This window comes from Oncorhynchus gorbuscha, linkage group LG07, assembly GCF_021184085.1.
Source record: "Oncorhynchus gorbuscha isolate QuinsamMale2020 ecotype Even-year linkage group LG07, OgorEven_v1.0, whole genome shotgun sequence".
Lineage (NCBI taxonomy): Eukaryota > Metazoa > Chordata > Actinopteri > Salmoniformes > Salmonidae > Oncorhynchus > Oncorhynchus gorbuscha.
Window position 1 is genome coordinate 53,844,137 of NC_060179.1, and position 18,357 is coordinate 53,862,493.

General features: G+C 41.2%; 1 protein-coding gene across 3 annotated transcripts; it reads right to left on the reverse strand.

Moving 5' to 3' along the window:
• Window positions 1-776: 776 nt before the first annotated feature.
• Window positions 777-17,248, reverse strand: pcgf5b (polycomb group ring finger 5b). 3 transcript variants are annotated; one of them, XM_046356726.1, is made up of 9 exons: window positions 17,094-17,248; window positions 15,661-15,990; window positions 11,828-11,924; window positions 11,135-11,190; window positions 9,673-9,732; window positions 8,891-9,033; window positions 7,520-7,618; window positions 6,052-6,141; window positions 777-1,191 (listed from the first exon to the last, which is right to left on the reverse strand). In XM_046356726.1, exons 2-9 carry the CDS (start codon window positions 15,770-15,772, stop codon window positions 1,144-1,146), a joined length of 705 nt encoding a protein of 234 aa, XP_046212682.1. In that variant the 5' UTR covers window positions 15,773-15,990; window positions 17,094-17,248; the 3' UTR covers window positions 777-1,143. The 3 variants fall into 3 exon arrangements, with proteins under 3 accessions (XP_046212682.1, XP_046212680.1, XP_046212681.1); XM_046356724.1 differs by having other exon boundaries at window positions 8,891-9,036; XM_046356725.1 differs by having other exon boundaries at window positions 8,891-9,036; window positions 17,043-17,238.
• Window positions 17,249-18,357: the final 1,109 nt, after the last annotated feature.

Sequence of the window (18,357 nt, forward strand, 5' to 3'; positions counted from 1 at the left end):
TATTGTGTGTAGGCCAGGGACACAAAATCTCATTTTAATCTATTTTAAATTCAGGCTGTAACACAAAAACATTTGGAAAAAAGTCAAGGGGTGTGAATACTTTCTGAAGGCACTGTATGTGAAGAGGGAAAAAGCATTTAAAGCACTTGTGTACTGATCCACCATTAGATACAAATGGCAAGGGTTATCGGACCCTGTAACGACAGTCTGGGACAGTTTCTATACGGCAACAACAATAAATTAATGTTAAGCCATCCGGTAGGACATACAGCATAGTAGTAAACAGTCTATACAAATCTCTGCTATGTACAAGTCAACAATAATGCCCAATATGTTCACATAGTGCACAAACACACAGCTACACATTTCAGACAGTGTAGGTGATATTCAGCTCCTTCTAACCTTCTTCCTCCAACTCTAGTCTTACAGTACTTGTATTGCTTAATATGCGGTAATAACATCAAAATGGCATGGAATGGAAGAATATAGCTTATTGAGATAGGGATATGGTAGGTATGGTATCCATAGCTTCCTTGTAGTTGGATGTAGACTATATATTGGGGCTGTTGAATTCACTATTGGGGATTTCATATGAAAAGCAGTTTGAATTTCGAAGGGCACCACACTGAAAGAGGCATGTGGGGAAAGGCACTACTGTAGTTAAAAACAGGAATAAGGGAGGGAGCCATGTAAGACACGAAATCCAGCATAGATAAGGTGGAATATTATGAGCCGTTTGCCAGTGCGCACACCTGTCTTGTAATATCTCTGTTGTGTTGCGTAACAACAGACTACTAGTCATTTCACCTTGTATTATTACGGACACTTCAATGTGCTGTAGAATTAAAGGGCATGTCTTCACTCTTCAGTCAATTACATTTCGGTACTTTAAAAAAAAGAATCAATATGTCATGATACACAGGCATGCTCTCAAACCCTTGATGCATTTTTGACAAATGAAACGCAGACAGTGAAACTGAAGGATAACGTAAGAGAACAGAATGAGATTAGAGGCAATCACGGATTACTGCATGCAGATGATAAGAAGATGTGTGGTCCTTGTCTCTTGTGCCAGGCACATCCATTCATTGTGTAGTCTGTCAATGGGCTGTTAGTGCAGGAGTAGTCCCACGTCTCCCTCCATCAACCAAAGTCTATCCGTGGGCGATATTCTAGTACCATTGGGTAGTCCTGAAAGAGAGAGATGACATTGATCACCCTTGGACAGAATCCATTACAATGGAGACAGTAATCAGAGACTAAGGAATGTAGATGTTCTAGCATTGTAAGAATACAATATACAGTAAGTACACTTACAGGGGAACTTGCTAGTTAGAACACAAAAACAACACAATCTCTACAGATTGTAGCTTCGTAGCTACAGCAAGATGTTCTGCAGTGAGAGAAGAGCAGGTGAGTGCAGAGCGGTGGGAGTGTGATGAGGAGAGAACAAGTCTGATGCCAGAGCAGGTGAAAGTGAAAGACACACTCCACAGACATCACATGCAGCAGCCCTATTTTTAGACAGGCAGGCAGGCAGACAGCAGCGGTCGGCAGGAGACACTTATGTACAATCCCAAAGAGAACGGAAATGAGTCGGCCCACACTGACCCAGTTCCTGGTCATTTGGTCCAGGGGAGGACAGGAATTCATTCTTGGCATCACAGAGCTGTCACATATTCTGCACAGATAGAGAATTCCTAAGAGACCAGTCAGATTATCCCTGTCTGGTACAATCAAAGTGGGACGATCTGGCCCAGATGACAAATTTGGTCATGTGAGATCAGTAATACTGTCATCTGATTTTTTTATTTTTTTAACATGGATCACTTCACTGGATATAGTTCTTCTAAGCTAAAAGCGCTTTACTGATTCCTTCCTGGGACTCTGTTCTTGGCATCAGAATGTTCTGCATAAGGCCTGAGGACAAGGTTATTTTAAGCTTGTCAAAGCCTGTATTTAATGCAAGCCTAAATTAGGGATGGATCGACATTTACAGAATGGTTACCTGGAGGAAAATGGGGGAGGGTCATGCTTTTTCAATTTCAGTCAAGGGGAGGTTTTATTTTATTTTTAATCTAGTCCAGCAGAGGGTCGTGTAATTTGTAATTGATGAAATTTCAATATTTCTCAGTGTTTTAGAATTAGTTGCTTATTAGGCTATACAGTACATTTGGAATGTATTCAGACTCCTTGACTTTTTCCACATTTTGTAACGTTACAGCCTTAATCTAAAATTGAATAAATCGTTTTTTCCTAATCAATCTTCACACAATACCCCATAATGACGAAGCAAAAACAGGTTTTTAGAAATTGCAAATGTATATTTAAAAAAGTATTCAGAACCTTTACTCTACTTTGTTGAAGCACATTTGGCAGAGATTACAGCCTCAAGTCTTCTTGGGTATAACAATACAAGCTTGGCACACCTGTATTTGGGGAGTTTCTCCCATTCTTCTTTGCAGATCCTCTCAAGCTCTATCAGTTATTTTCAGGTCTCTCCAGAGATGGTCGATCGGGTTCAAGTCTGGGCTCTGGCTGGGCCACTCAAGGGCATTCAGAGACTTGTCCCGAAGCCACTCCTGCATTGTTTTGGCTGTGTGCTTAGGAGTGCTACAGAGATGGTTATCTTTCTGGAAGGTTCTCCCACCTCCACAGAGGAACTCTGGAGCTCTGTCAGAGTGACCATCAGGTTCTTGGTCACCTCCCTGACCAAGGCCCTTAACCCCCGATTGCTCAGTTTGGCCGGGCGGCCAGCTCTAGGAAGAGTCTTGGTGGTTCCAAACTTCTTCCGTTTAAGAATGATTGAGGCCACTGTGTTCTTCCCCAGATCTGTGCCTCGCCACAATTCTGTCCTGGAGCTCTAAGGACAATTCCTTTGATCTCAAGGCTTGGTTTTTGCCTTGACATACACTGTCAACTTATATAGACAGGTGTGTGCCTTTCCAAATCATGTTCAATCAATTAAATTTACCACAGGTTGACTCCAATCAAGTGGTAGAAACAGGATGATCCATGGAAACAGGATGCACCTGAGCTCAATTTGGAGTCTTATAGCAAAAGGCCTGAATAAATAAGATATTTCTGTTTCAAATTTTTAATAGATTTGCAAACATTTCTAAAAACCTGTTTTCGCTTTGTCATTATAGGTTATTGTTTTGTAGATTGATGAGGACATGTTTTTATTTAATCATTTTTGAATAAGGCTGTAACGTAACAAAATGTGGGAAAATGTAAGGGATCTGAAAACGTTCCAAATGCACTGTGTGTGTGCCTGATTCCGCCCCTCATCTCTGATTCTCTGAATATCAATTGCGTCTATAGGCTATTTAGTGATGTCTCAATCAAATTATCCATAGTCTTTAGGCTATAGGCTATGAAGTGCATGCTCTGAGAAGCCCAGAACAAACGTATATTTCTAAGATAGCTGCTAGGATTGTGTATATAAAACTAGGCTGCATTGCACACTGCAATGGATATTCCAACCCTGCTCTGCTCTTGCTGATCAAACTTTGATAGCTTGCTATTACTATAATTGATTTTTATTTAAAAAAAATATGTTTCTTGCCCATTATGTATTTATCAGAGCTCAAGTTCAATCAATCAGATTCGAGTAACTTACATTGTGGTGCTGAAACTTGAAGCATCAGCCGCAGCACAATCTATCGGAAATGGACAGCTCATGGTGCTGAAAGTAGGCAAATTCGAGTAGGCATAATTCATTTCAACCGTCTTCATTTTAATTAGACTTTACTAACAACAAGAGGGCTTTGTGTTGGAGCCTATTTCTTCCTATTTTAGAAATAAGAGGTCGGCCTACCTGTTAGACAGATTAAATTAGGCTACAGGCTGCTATTTCCATAGATTTGTCAGGCAATTCCTCCACCCACTATGCACTCTTTAAATAGCCTCCCTCCGTATCAGTGAAGTTAAAACCAATACTCGAATTAAGAGGGCATGAGAGGGTATGCCATAGGCCCACCTTTTATGAAAGAAAATGGCAAAAAGCACAGGCCTACCTTGTTATCTTAAGATTATTATTATTTTTTTTTACAGATCCGATTATATAAAACTATCTATATCAGCCCTTTGGTCCGTGATGCTTTATACTAGAATCAAGCTTTAAAATACCTGGGAAAACCGTGACTCTGATGCATATGGGGATATCATTGTTTCATTTCTTTGACATTCAGAGGCTGACTTTGCTTGGGCAGTAATCCATTTTTGTCACTATCAACTGATTTAGCTATTCACGTTCTGTACAATCAAATATGTTTAAACCCAGACGTCTTTTACTGAAACACTTGTGACCTCTCGTTGGGTTAAGCCACGGAAGAAGAGTAGCTTAGCAGTTCAAGCTTACATTTTTTTCTGCATTGGAAGGCCTACTCTGTCTGGGGTGGAAAGGTAGGCCTAACTTTTGAAAGTACCATGCTCAGATTCCTAATTTGCAAACAGGGACAGTTTCGTTACACTGATTTGGCATTGGAGAAATATGATCACATAGGCCTATCTCTCTGTCCATTCTTAGCCGGTAATTTAGTTGATTTGTGTGGTAATAAAAAAAGATTCCGCTAACATGTAAAATTACGTAGAATTGCATGAAATGTTTATTAAAAAAAGGCCATTTTTTCTCAGACCTGCAAAACAGATGCTTTACTATAAAAGAGATCTTTCCACCCCTACTCTTGTCCACGGTGGTCTGCAATCCCACAACCTTCTGGCCCATAGCCCTGTGTCCTATCAAAATTCCCATGTTGCCATGTAATTCTTACAAAACTGTTTCTCACTGCATATCTAAGGCTCTGCTATACACTTTGTTTTAGTTATTCTTTTGGGTAATGGGGAGGGTCACTTTTGATATATTTTTTTGATTTAGGGAGGGTTTAGGTAAGGGAGGGTTTAGGTAAGATACATTTTAATTTCAAAGAGTTATTATAAATAACATTTAATCTCTTAGCAGAGTATCATTCAAAACAGGGGCATCGATTGAACTATTAAAACTGTAGTTTACGAGGCCTTAGGTGCGTTGTACTGTGTGTTGAAACCAAACTGGGACAGAAATGGTCTTTGCTGCTGCTAACAGAACGCCTTCATTAGAAGGCCCCTTTATTGAGCCAGTGGTAATGAGCTATGGCTGTGGAAGAGAAGTGTCAGGCAATGAGCCCAGGAACAGGCCCCCTGCTAGGGCAGCTGTCAGGGGCCTTCACTGCTTTCCTCACCTGTCTCCCTGGACCAATACAGCGATTCATTGACCTGACCCCGTGTTCCTGGAGCCCCGATCAGCCCATCCAAAAGCGACAATCATCAGCAATGAAATTAGCAGCCAAGGCGCCTGGCCAGCAAAAGTGCTTTTGAGGTCAAGCTGAAGTGTGTTAGTTAGCCTAGCATACTGTGCAAAGGACTTGGGTTGCTTGGTTACATTTATGCGTGGTTGACTGAAGGTCCAGATGTAGCAAACACAACGTGCTTTTTTTTTGGGTGAAGTGAACAAAGTGGGTAAATTCTGAATTCATTGAGGAAGAGAGGTAGAAATACACTATGTGCTGTATGTCAACTGCATTTTACCATGAGCTACCAATACCATACTAGCCTTGCAAATGTCTCCAATGGTGTTTCGTACCATTGTAACACAAGGAACCACCAATTTAACTCACCGTACTTTTGATGTGAACCTATAGTACCAGACACATTTTAAAGGTGGCCTGTAAATCAGCTCTATAAACCGTGCCACTGGTACAGTGTAGGCCGTCATTGTGAATAAGACTTTGTTCTTAACTGACTTGTCTCGTTAAATAAAGGTTTAATTTTTTTTTAAATCCTCCTTGCTGTGGCAGATTATACAGTAGAGTGGCTGTGGACTTCAGACGTCTAACCAGCTAATCAGCTTTAAAGCCAAGCAAAGCAGTGACTCACATGGAGACTAGACTCCGGGACCATCATTCAGACGCCACAATTTATCCCCATGGCTAGAAAGGTACAGGGCTTAGCATCTTTCAAAACGAGGGGAACAGGGGGTTGGGCATTGATATCATTTGGGGCTTTACTTACGGTTTCACCGCGAAGTCTCCACCGCGTCATGTAGATGAACTCCATGGTGTGGTCTTTTCCCATGATCTCCCCGTTGCATAGGACGTCTAGCTGTGAGGGGACACGGAGGCTGGTGACTAAGAGGTAGACGGCGGGACATAGTGAGAGTATATGCTGTTTGAGAGGAAGACTAGAGCTCGACAAATCTTCCTTTCTTATACTGGTCGAACAAACAGAAAAGCTCTGGGGGCCCATGTGCCTGTCATCAATGTCAAAAATATTTTATTGAATAAATCACTTTTACATTAACCTTCAAAAAAGTAATTCCTGAACCTTTTTCATTTCCATATGTACTAGGAAGCTAAGTGTTTGTTTCTTGGGCTTCAGGAATGTGTCTGAAAAAGTGCCTCAGGCCTTGAGAAAATGTTTTACTGATTGAAAGTAAGGGGAGATCTGTAAACGAATGGGAGCCACTGCAAGTGCTAGTAGATATCCATGGACTTCCAGTCATTGCGCTAAACGCTAGTTATCATTGGCTCGTGAAACAACCTCCAACGTCCTTCATACTGGACAGAGAGACATAAAAATGGAATCCAGGAGTTCATCTGACACTGGGGAAGAAGTTAAAGGGCCTCATTGCCAAAATCCCAAAGTATCCCTTTAATAAGTTAGAAACAACAATACCATGCACCCACTAGTGGTCAAAAGGTTTTTGGCGCTCCAAAAATAATGTACGGTACTGTATTTTGTGGGGTGGAATTACAGTACCATTTGAAATACAGAAATTCTTTCCCGCCCACATTTTCGCACAATGCACCAATATTTGCAGTATGCCGCACACACAAAAATTCTCGAGGCAAGCCGAAGTTCGGAGCCGAAGTCTACGCCCCCTTGTCGATCATTGATCAAGAATAGGGATTCTTGCATGTTTGTGTTGTGTGTGATGTCATTCAACGAGAGATGACTCCTTTTCATGCACATTTTCTCACTTGAGAAATATTGCACGAAACATCTCAGTTAGATGTAAAATTGCGTGACTAAGATCACCTCGGTAAAAACGTCAAAATGAATGACTGATTTCTGGAGTTATCTTAGAATAATTCTGATATTTTTGAGGAAGTGTATACTGGCTACGGCATCTCAAGATGGACAAACAGTATGATTGCCGCTTTTTCTCGTTTTTCAAGCACAGATATTTTAAAGGAGTATGCAAGCACACCCGTTCGGCTAGGCGCCAGCCAAACCAAAGCATGCTGAAGCCTTAAGGACAGACTCAGTACAGCAGGGGGCCTGCAAACAAGGCCAGAACTTTTACCCACAACCACAAACACACAGGAGAGACTCTGCGGGAACAGCTACTGTATGTGAGGCCCAAACAAAACTGACATAAAAGGATAAATATTCAATAGCATATATGGCTTAATATCTGTCATACAGTAGATACATACGAAAGGGTATAGAGCACATATACAAAAGCTTCATTTCTTACCTCATAAGAACTTGGAAGCTTTAACTTCAAGCTGAGAAACTTCTTGATTGTTCCGACTGTCACTCGAGTCGAGCAGCGTATAAATTTCTTCATTAAGCCCTAGAGGAGGTTCAGAAGATTACTTTAATGATTCAGGCACATCTCCAATATCTTTTTTTAAACTTATGTGAAGAGCATGCAAATCCAAACATTCAAACAGCTATTTTAAGGTAATAAATAAATCAATAAATCAACGAATGTGTAAATTAGGAATAGTTTGACACATACCAGAAGGAGCAGAGAAACTCCTTCTATACACACTAAAATATATATATAGGACCTTTTCTACAGTCCTATATATAACCTTTATGGAGAATGGTTCTATAAATAACCTTTCTCAGTCTCAAAGGTTCTATAAATATCCTTTCTCAGTCTCAGTCTTTGTAAAACCATGTATGGTTTTTTTTTTCAATTCTGGTTTAATAGCCATATTATGTTGCTAAAATTTCATAGCTTGTATTATTGTGTTTACTAACAACTTGAATCAGGTTGTGCTAGCTCTGGAACAGCTGAGGGTCCCTGAGGAGAGGATTGAGAACGACTGACTTAGTCAACCGTTCTCAATTGACACAAGGCCATATGTGAGTCTTTCACAAGACACCGTCACTGGCCATAGGCATATATAATATGTAATAGAATAACACAACAGATTTATCAACCGGAATGACTCTCACTCACGGTTGCACAAAAAGAGCTCTGCACAAACCACGCCCCAAAAATAATATAACGAGCCACTGCCCCTACATCTTAATTATCACAAAAAGAGGAAATAACCCTTTTTAAAAGTGCAAAGAACCATTGAAGGGTTCCAAGGGTTATTTTGGGTCAGTATGGTTCCACATAGAACCACCACCCTTCCCAAAGAACACTCGAGGAACCCTATTTTTTTGTATATAGTATGCCTCAATTTGAAACCAATTGTGAGCCTCTCCTCTCTCCACATATTCACTGTTCTGCCAACCAATTACGAACAGCAACACCACTGTTGAAACGAGGACCACTATTTTCATGAAAACAACTGCCTAATTAGTGATGGACTGGATTAACACCTGCTGATAGAGGACCGTGACTGAATGACCTGCTCTCAATGGCAGCCCAGGAAACAAAGGAAAAACCACAGCGTCATCGTCTCTCTATATTCTACCAAACTCACATTCTGCGGTGTTAAGACAGTTAGAGGGACGTAACGGAGTTAGCTTCGTAACACTGTACCTAACCAAATCAGCCTAAAAGAGGGGGAGGAATGAGGTTAGGGAGACAGGGAAGAGGGTGAACGTGGAGGAAAGAGCAGCAGAGAGGCGCTACAGATAGAGCTCTCCCCCCGTGACTTACCCTCACAATGTTCTCTTCCACCAGACTGCTGTTGCGTAGACAATCCAGACAGATGGCTATCTGAGGGTCACTCCTGTGGTAGTCTCCATCTCCACCGTCATCATTCTCGGCATCCAGCCTAGACCTCTTTGATCGGGGGCCATCTTCTGTGACAAAAGAAATGGATAAGCATGTTATACGTATGTGTGTGAACAAGAGCACACACTGTGTGCGGACACAAGTTCAGCTTGCTTTATCTTGAATTTGTTTAAAACTGTGAAAAGACACTTCACAATAAGCATGGGTTTGATTGATCCTGATGTCTTTCGCTTTTCACTTCGAAATGCAAAATCACAAGGTAAGACCTTTGGGACAAATTGTCTATCATCACATTGTCATGGAGATGGCATTTAAGTCTGGCGGACTGAATCCATCCACCTTTAGTCGCCCTGTGGTTTCCATCTGATTTATTCCCCACCTGTATTATACCTCATCAACAGGCTAATCTTGTCGATGCCTTGTAGAGTGTGCTGTCCCTCCTCCTCTTGTTCCTTCTCTCCCTCTCAGCCTCATATGACTCACAGCCACCTACAGTCGTGCGCCACTGCAACAATAGAACCTAAGTCGTACTGTAACTCCTTCTCTCTTTTTGTCGCCTTGCTGATCCGTCTCCCACATACAGCCTCTTTACCTTTCACCTCAATAACCAATCACAGCCCACCTCTGCACACCCAAGCCCAAGGTTCATTCTGGTCCCCCCTGAGGGTCTTGGTCTTCATGGATACTAAATTCAGATCTTTTACCTTCTCCGTTTTCCTTCGACTTTCGACTCCTCCAGAACTCAATCTCCTGCTGTTGTTCCTCTAGTCAATAAGCAAAAACAGAGAAGATATGTATACACAGGGCAGGGCTCTATGATAAAAACAATTACAAGGAGAATATGTGCTCCTAAGTTTAAAAATATATGAGCGCACAAAGAAATTTAGGAGCACAACGAAAACTATTTGGGGTATTAAAGAGGCAATCTGCTGCTGAACGATAGCAAAGCTGTCCCCCCGTCACTGTTTCAGTAAAAGGTTGAGGAATGGGGCTGTTGCAATGACTGTACATATAAATGGACAAAACCGTTGATCACGTGACACCATTCATTCCTATTTGAAGAATCAGTAGCGCATTGAAGCCAATTAAGTTGGTTAAGATGGTGTCTCATGGAGACATAACATGCGCAGTTTGAACTAGTCCAGGAAGTGACGTTGTAGGCTAGCTCAGTTCTGCCACCTTTCAGGATACTTCTTCTATGTGTGATTTTTAAATAATCGGTTCAAGGACATACTGTACATCTGGTGTATTAGAAGCAATTATTGGTACCATGATTGTCTTCAAAAATATATATATATTTACACGAAGATTGACCACGAAAATTGCCCTCTTTTCCATTCACCATAACGGGGATCCTGTTTTCTGCTAACAATGCCTGCAATACCACGGTTGGACTTGATCTAACGTGGCTTCAATGAGAAGGGGCAGTCTTTCTCCCCTGGGATGGAGAAACGTAACAACCCTCAAATTCATAGACAGAGCTATGGATGCAAGGATTATAATTTGAACCATGTTTTGAGGCTATACAGTGTTACTTTGTTTACATTGACTTTGTTTACAAACAATGGGGGGGGGCTTATATTTTGGCTTCTGATGGGGTACAACAGTTGAACTAAGCTCATGTGGCATTTAGAAGTTATACTCTTCAAGAATCAATGGATTTATATCATTTGTTTATGAGTCCAAATATGGATGTACTAACTGCAGTTTGCCCCTTTAGTGATATGAATTTCCAGGAATGACAAAATACAGGGTTTAGGAGCACCAGAACAATAGATTTTTAAGATTGAGATATAGCCTAATTTGGGCCTATATGAATCCTAGCTACGTTTGAAGCTCATCTCCCGAAAAAGCTCTCCTTTTTACTTTCTTTCTGTGCCACCACGTGTTTGCGTACAGCTGAGGCTGCGGGACAGCGAAGAAATCATTACAATAATTATTACCTGGGCAATTTATTTTCTAGGGCCACTAGTGCTCCCAAATACGAATTCCAGGTAGCACAGCAAAGTATTTATATGCCCCCAAAATGGTAGCACTGTAGAGTCCTGCAGGGCAGGAGTTATATCATTCAAGTCGAATGGAAAACAGCTTGAGTAACTCTTAGGCCTACTATCAAAGGCAAGATTTATATCTGATGTTGGTGGATACTAAAATGACTTCACTCACTTTCTCTCAGCCCAGGCACGAGTTTGAAAATGATTTCCTCTAAAGTGTTGTCCAACCTGGCAATAGAATGAGACGTCAAGGAAGAATAAAAGTAAGTACACTTACACACACACACACACACACACACACACACACACACACACACACACACACACACACACACACACACACACACACACACACACACACACACACACACACACACACACACACACACACACACACACACACACACACACACACACACACACACACACACACACACACACACACACACATACACACACACAACCACAAACCCACACTCACATTCCCAGACATTGCATCTGTGGGCTGGGTAGCTGGGTGGCTGAGCACTGGGTGAGGTCTTCAGCTGAGACCTTGGCTCCAGAATGGTGTCCAGCTGTTGCCTGGATCTCACCGCAGCCAAGCTCAAGTTCACTCTATCCTCCCCCAGACCAGACCAGCCCACACCAGCCTTACAATCTCACAAGTCAAGTAGACAACTGAAGAAAAACTGCCAAAATCCGGCTAGGGCCAGTTCAGAAGCGCAAAGGCCAGCATGTTTATACTTTACTGATGGTTTTGATAAATTCATCTATTCAGTAGTAGACATTACGATCCTGTGATTCTCAAAAGGTAAACATAAATGCAGATAAGATTCTGTCAAAGATGTCAAATTAGGTGTATTACCTTAACATCTCCAGAGGGTTGGTTTCGTGGACTTGAATGCCACATTTGGGGCAGTCGTTGCTGTCTTCAAAGTGTTGGACGATGCAGCTTTTACAAACTGTTGACAGAATAAAAGGAGATCGAGACAAAGACAAGTTGACCATCTCAAAATGCGGACCTAAAGTAAATATGGATTTTTTTTATCACATCATTCCGGTGTTAAATAAATGCCACAATGACGGGATATTCTCTTTCCTTATCCTTTTCTCTCAGGTAATCTCCACAATAAAATGATTCTCAATTGAAAGTAAAGTTTAAAACCCAAAAAGGAATAGCACTCTCAACATCTCATCTCTACCGTTTCAACTGGATAAACAGCAGAGTGTCTGTTGAGCCTTGAAACATGACTAAAAACTCGGGCTTGCAGTTGAAATTCAAACTGCGGACCGGGCAGGGAGATAAGGAAATAGTGGGTATAGCCTGGCCAGTTCTATCACACACATCGATCACACAGCCAAGGTCAGCTGCAGCCAATACCACAGAGCGCACACACACACACACACACACACACACACACACACACACACACACACACACACACACACACACACACACACACACACACACACACACACACACACACACACACACACACACACACACACACACACACACACACACACACACACACACACACACACACACACACACACACACACACACACACACACGTGCATGTACACAGACTGCATGTGCAATAAGGCACACGGACACACGTACACCATCTATGAGGTGGTACACGATGTACGGTCTGATCGTTCTTTTAAGAACACAAACCGATTCCATACCATACTGACCTGAGGATTAAGCCGACGTCCCAAAACGGGATGTCGTCAAATCGTCAGATAAAGACACAGATCAACAATATCTGTGGAAATACAGGGCACAGTCTCCCCTCTAGCAATTGCCATTGTCAACACGACGCATACTCTATGCACGTGTGCACTATGCACCGACCTTATAGCCTACATAACGATCCTCGCAAACGTACAGCTGCTGTCATACTCAAGCAACCATGACTGCCAAGGGAAACGATATGTCAGGACAACAGCTTACATGTTCTTTCAATAGCCAGCACCAGCTAACTGCGCATGACACATATAAGACTGACCTCACTCTGCACAGTAGTGTGTAATAGTGGCAGATGTTCTCTTCAGACGTTTCCTATACGTATACATGTAATTGCATGTAATTCACATGTAATTGCATTCTGAATACTGTACTTTATACACTTGGAACCACGGGCCACGTTAATAATGGAACACGAGTGACTTTGATCATGCTTAAATAATGTTTACATGCTGCTTTACTCATGAAATCATGTACAGTTGAAGTCGGATATTTACATCTACTTAGGTTTGAGTCTTTAATACTTGTTTTTCAACCACTCCACATATTTCTTGTTAACAAACTATATTTTTGGCAAGTTGGTTAGGACATCTACTGTGTGCATGACAAGTGTAATTTTTTCCAACAATTGTTTACAGACAGATTATTTCACCTATAATTCACTGTATCACAATTACAGTGGGTCAGAAGTTAACATACACTAAGTTGTCTGTGCCTTTAAACTGCTTGGGAAATTCCAGAAAATTATGTAATGGCTTTAGAAGCTTCTGATAGGGTAATTGACATCATTTGAGTCAATTGGAGGTGTACCTGTGGATATATTTCAAGCCGTCATATTGCTCAGGCAGGAGGCGCGTTCTGTCTCCTAAAGATGAACGTACTTTGGTGCGAAAAGTGCAAATCAATCCCAAAACAACAGCAAAGGACCTTGTGAAGATGCTGGAGGAAACAGGTACAAAAGTATCTATATCCACATAACCTGAAAGGCCGCTCAGCAAGGAAGAAGCCACTGCTCCAAAACCACCATAAAAAAAGACCGACTACGGTTTGCAACTGTACATGGGGACAAAGACCATACTTTTTGGAGAAATGTCCTCTGGTCTGATGAAACAAAAATAGAATGGTTTGGCCGTAATGACCATCGTTATGTTTGGAGGAAAAAGGGGGACGCTTGCAAGCCAAAGAACACCTTCCCAACCGTGAAGCATGGCGGTGGCAGCATCATGTTGTGGGGGTGCTTTGCTGCAGGAGGGACTGGTGCACTTCACAAAATATATGGCATCATGAAGCAGGAAAATTATGTGGATATATTGAAGCAACATCTCAAGACATCAGTCAGTTAAAGTTAAAGTTTGGTCGCAAATGGGTCTTCCAAAGATGTGGAAAAATAGCTTAAGGACAACAAAGTCAAGGTATTTGAGTGGCCATCACAAAGCCCTGATCTCAATCCTATAGGAAATATGTGGGCAGAACTGAAAACGCATGTGCGAGCCAGGATAAACAATTTAAAGGCAATGCTACCAAATACAAATTGAGTGTATGTAAACTTCTGACCCACTGGGAATGTGATGAAAGAAATAAAAGCTGAAATAAATCAATCTCTCTTCTATTATTCTGACATTCACATACTTAAAATAAAGTGGTGATCCTAATTGACATAAGACAGGGATTTTTTACTCTGATTAAATGTCAGGAATTGTTTAAAACTGAGTTTAAATGTATTTGGCTAAGGTGTATGTAAACTTCCAACTTCAACTGTATAAACTGTATTCTATTCTGCTGTATTTTAGTCAATGCCACTCCGACATTGCTCAATCTAATATTTATATATTTCTTAATTCCATTATTTTACTTTTAGATTTGTGTGGATTGTTGTGAATCGTTTTTTGGATACTACTGCACTGTTAGATACTACTGCAATGTTGGAGCTAGGAACACAAGCATTTCGCCACACCCGCAATGACATCTGCTCAATGTGTGTATGTGACCGATACAATTTGATTTGATTTATAGTTACAACAAAAACAGTCTAGACTAATGTCAAATATATATTTTGCTGGAGATCTCTGAAATTCACTGGCATGCACACTGAAAGAGATCATGCAACAGCAAAAACGTACTGTACTAGGCAGCAGCTGATATTTTTCATTATTGGCTAGGGGTCAATACAACTTATATGACTGTAAAGAAGTGACTTTGCCCTCAAACAAACAAATGCATTGGACACAAACAGCTTATCCTGTGTGGAGGATATTTGTTGTCATGGTGACTGAACCCACAGATGACTGTGTTTTACCCTGATCACTTGAGATGTGTCATTCATGGGAGCGAGATCTGCCGTTCTCCTCCAATAAAACATTCAGTTCAGATGGAGAGGGCAGAAATGAGAGAAGGATGCCATGTAATATGATCTGTAAATCATGCAGGATATGACATCGATGAGATCAACAGAGGGCTTTTTAAAAATTAATTGCTGTGACTGTGCAAGGCTGTGGCATAAAACAACAAATAGGACAGCCAATTGATTCTGTGAGCTCTGAATTCCAGCTACTCTGGCACTTTTTAGTGGTGCAATAGATGCCGTAAAGATTTCCTTAGGATATTTCTGCATAAAATCATTGTTAGATATCATTTCTAGTAAGGGAAGTTAGGTATAACGCATATATATTAGGCAGAACTAAATAGAAAACATAAAAATATGCATAGTGAAAATGTGTTGTTTTTCTGGTATAGCCAGCTCCCATTTCCCACAGGCCTACATTACATGATGTCACATTACATGATGTCATTATGAATGAGGCACCTGAGAGAGAGTGAGAGAGAGAGATTGAGTGAGTGAGTGAGTGAGTGAGTGAGTGAGTGAGAGAGATTGAGTGAGAGTGAGTGAGTGAGCGTGAGAAAGTGAGAGAGAGCGAAAGAGAGAACAAGGGGGAGGGGCGGCTTACAGGTGTGCAGGCACTCAGTCACCGTGGTGGGCTTGATCAGGTATCCTTTACATACGTAGCATGTGATAAAGTGGTTGAAATCCTTGACCAGGTGCTTTCTCGGTGAGGTCATCTTGGACCAGAGCAGGAGTGTTGATGGATGGGAGTGCTATGTATTTGGGGGAAAGGAATAATATGGCAGATGGGGGCTGGAGGTCAGAGTTCACAGGATTTTCTGAAATGCTCCACACTTCTGGGTTTTCCCCTTCAGTCGCTTCATCTTAAATCAGGCTTCCCCTCCAGGGAGATATCAAGTGTGCTGCATTTTCATCTCTGTGGTGCTGTGGGTGTCTGTGAATGAAAGTAGAAAACAGCATTGTTTGGGTATTTCCCAGGTTACGTGCTTGATATTTGAAAATGTGTGACCACAAATTCAAATGTAAATTGCAAAGTTGTATTATTTCATGAAATAGAATACATTTGACCAACACAAATATCATGGATAAGCTACAGGCAGTGCTTGACTTGGACAGGAGCTGACCGGAGCTAAGTACCGGCACCTCAAATGTTCTACTGCTTGAGCTCATGTTCCTCTTATAGAATATTATCTCAAAAGTCTTGTGGAGCTCCTGCACCTAAATATGCACAGTACCGACACCTATTTCATTACAAGTCAAGGCTACAGGTGCATGTAACGTTTCACCTTTATGCCCCGCCCCCTTTCTGTTTTTTTTAAAATCGAAAGCAACTTCAGTTCCTTCCAAAGATTGTTATGACATAAGTGTATAACCCCTTCATTGTCACAGTAATATAATTGAAATAGTATTTTCAAATCCAAAGTTTGGAGAAAGGCTACTTCGGTTCGCCAACTCAAGCAGAACGACACGGAAAATCGAGATCTCTGCTTTCGCTATTAGCTAGCTATGGTCATTATGCTGTTGCATGATCCCAGAGTTCAATACCAGGTAAACCTATGACTAATATATTCTGAGAAGAAATGTCATATGATATAATTGTCACAAATTTGATTGCTGAAAAATCCTCAATTGGCAGTAAGGAAATCGAGGATGGTCCCCTTTACAGTGACAAAATTGGGGCTTATTATGTCCCTCATCATCACCAGGAAACCATACGCGTCATTCTGTCAACCACGGTATTGCGCGAATTACATTATGGTGAGTTTATCATACCCTGAAAAACTGACTTAAGATTCAGCCTAACTGTGGGGACCGTACAAAGATAATTCAATCACTAAGATAATAAATAAACTAGCGCCACGGCACACATTTGACTATGACCAAAAAGCACATGTCTAGAACTTGATAGCCCGTATGACACATGATCGCATTCCCAACCCACCCCAAACTTTACTATCACAGCACCTACGGAAAAAAGATACGCACAAGCATCGTTTTCTCGGCTTCTGAGTAGCGAGTAGTAAACGCATCTCTTACATTCCAGTTCAAGGCTCCATGGTCGAGTTGGTGTGATCTTATCCGACAATTCTATCTATATACGCTGTATGATGTGGGCGCCGATGTTACATTAATGTAGGCTAGCACTGAATACGGAACTGGTTTCAGAATAGATGATAGGAAAGGAGCGGAGGAGGATCCAGCGCTTGTTTACGCATTGCTGCTTTATTCATTCCACGGCAGATACCCTCTGATTGGACACAAACTAGGGCGCAGCCTTCAATTACCAACTACTCTAGTCCAGTAACGCGTAGTCTATATAATATGATAAACACAAGGCTCCTGAAACCTGTTCATCAACCCGAGCAGAGGCATGGTATTGATTGATGGACTTGTGGGCCTATAGATCTGAAGTAGCCTGGGCTACCTAGCCTATAAACAATTTAAACAGTATTCACCAACATATAAAACAGATTTACCCTACATATCCACTTGTCTTCATAGCGTCATATAGTGTTAGTGTTGATAAGTAGCCTGATATGACCATGTTATTACATCGTTTTAGTCCACTAGAAATAAAATAGGACTGGCCAGTATCCAGTTATTCAACATATGTCAAAATAAAAACATTTAAAAACATATAATTTGCTATATTTCAGGAGTAACACTTATTCCTAGTGAATTCATTTTGTAGGTATCAATAAATAGGTTGATATGTGTCAGCCACCTTTCAGCCCTTTATGAAAATAAGAATTTGTTCTTAACTGACTTGACTAGTTAAATAAAGCTATATATATATATATATATATTTAATGTCTTAATTGAAAGGACATGTCCGCCATTCTGTCTAGGGGTGTGTTAGGCTACATGTGGGCGGATCGTGCCTTCTTAAGGAACCCAAAACAACTGCTGAGGTTGGAAACAGAGATATAATTACTCGCTAGCAGCTGTGCTAAGGGCACATTTCATATACTAGAACTCACATTTCTTTATCCCTTTAACCTTATTCTCAACCGTCTGACAGTGCAAGTTTTGAAGATGGACTTAGAAGTGGATATGAAAAAAAAAATCTTCACTTGAACTTGGTCAACTCCCCCAGCCTTCCTGCATCAATTAACATCATTTGTATCCCTTTGGGTTGCTGGAGTTCAGTGCTGTGGCACTCTTAACTTTGCCCACTCAGAAGGCTGTAAGACAACTCACAATCAGTCACCAAAGATATGGGATAAAATGCAGGAATGCAGTTGGTGAGGTATTAACATGACACCATTCCTGTTAGTAGAGACCTTGGAAGAGTAGGAAT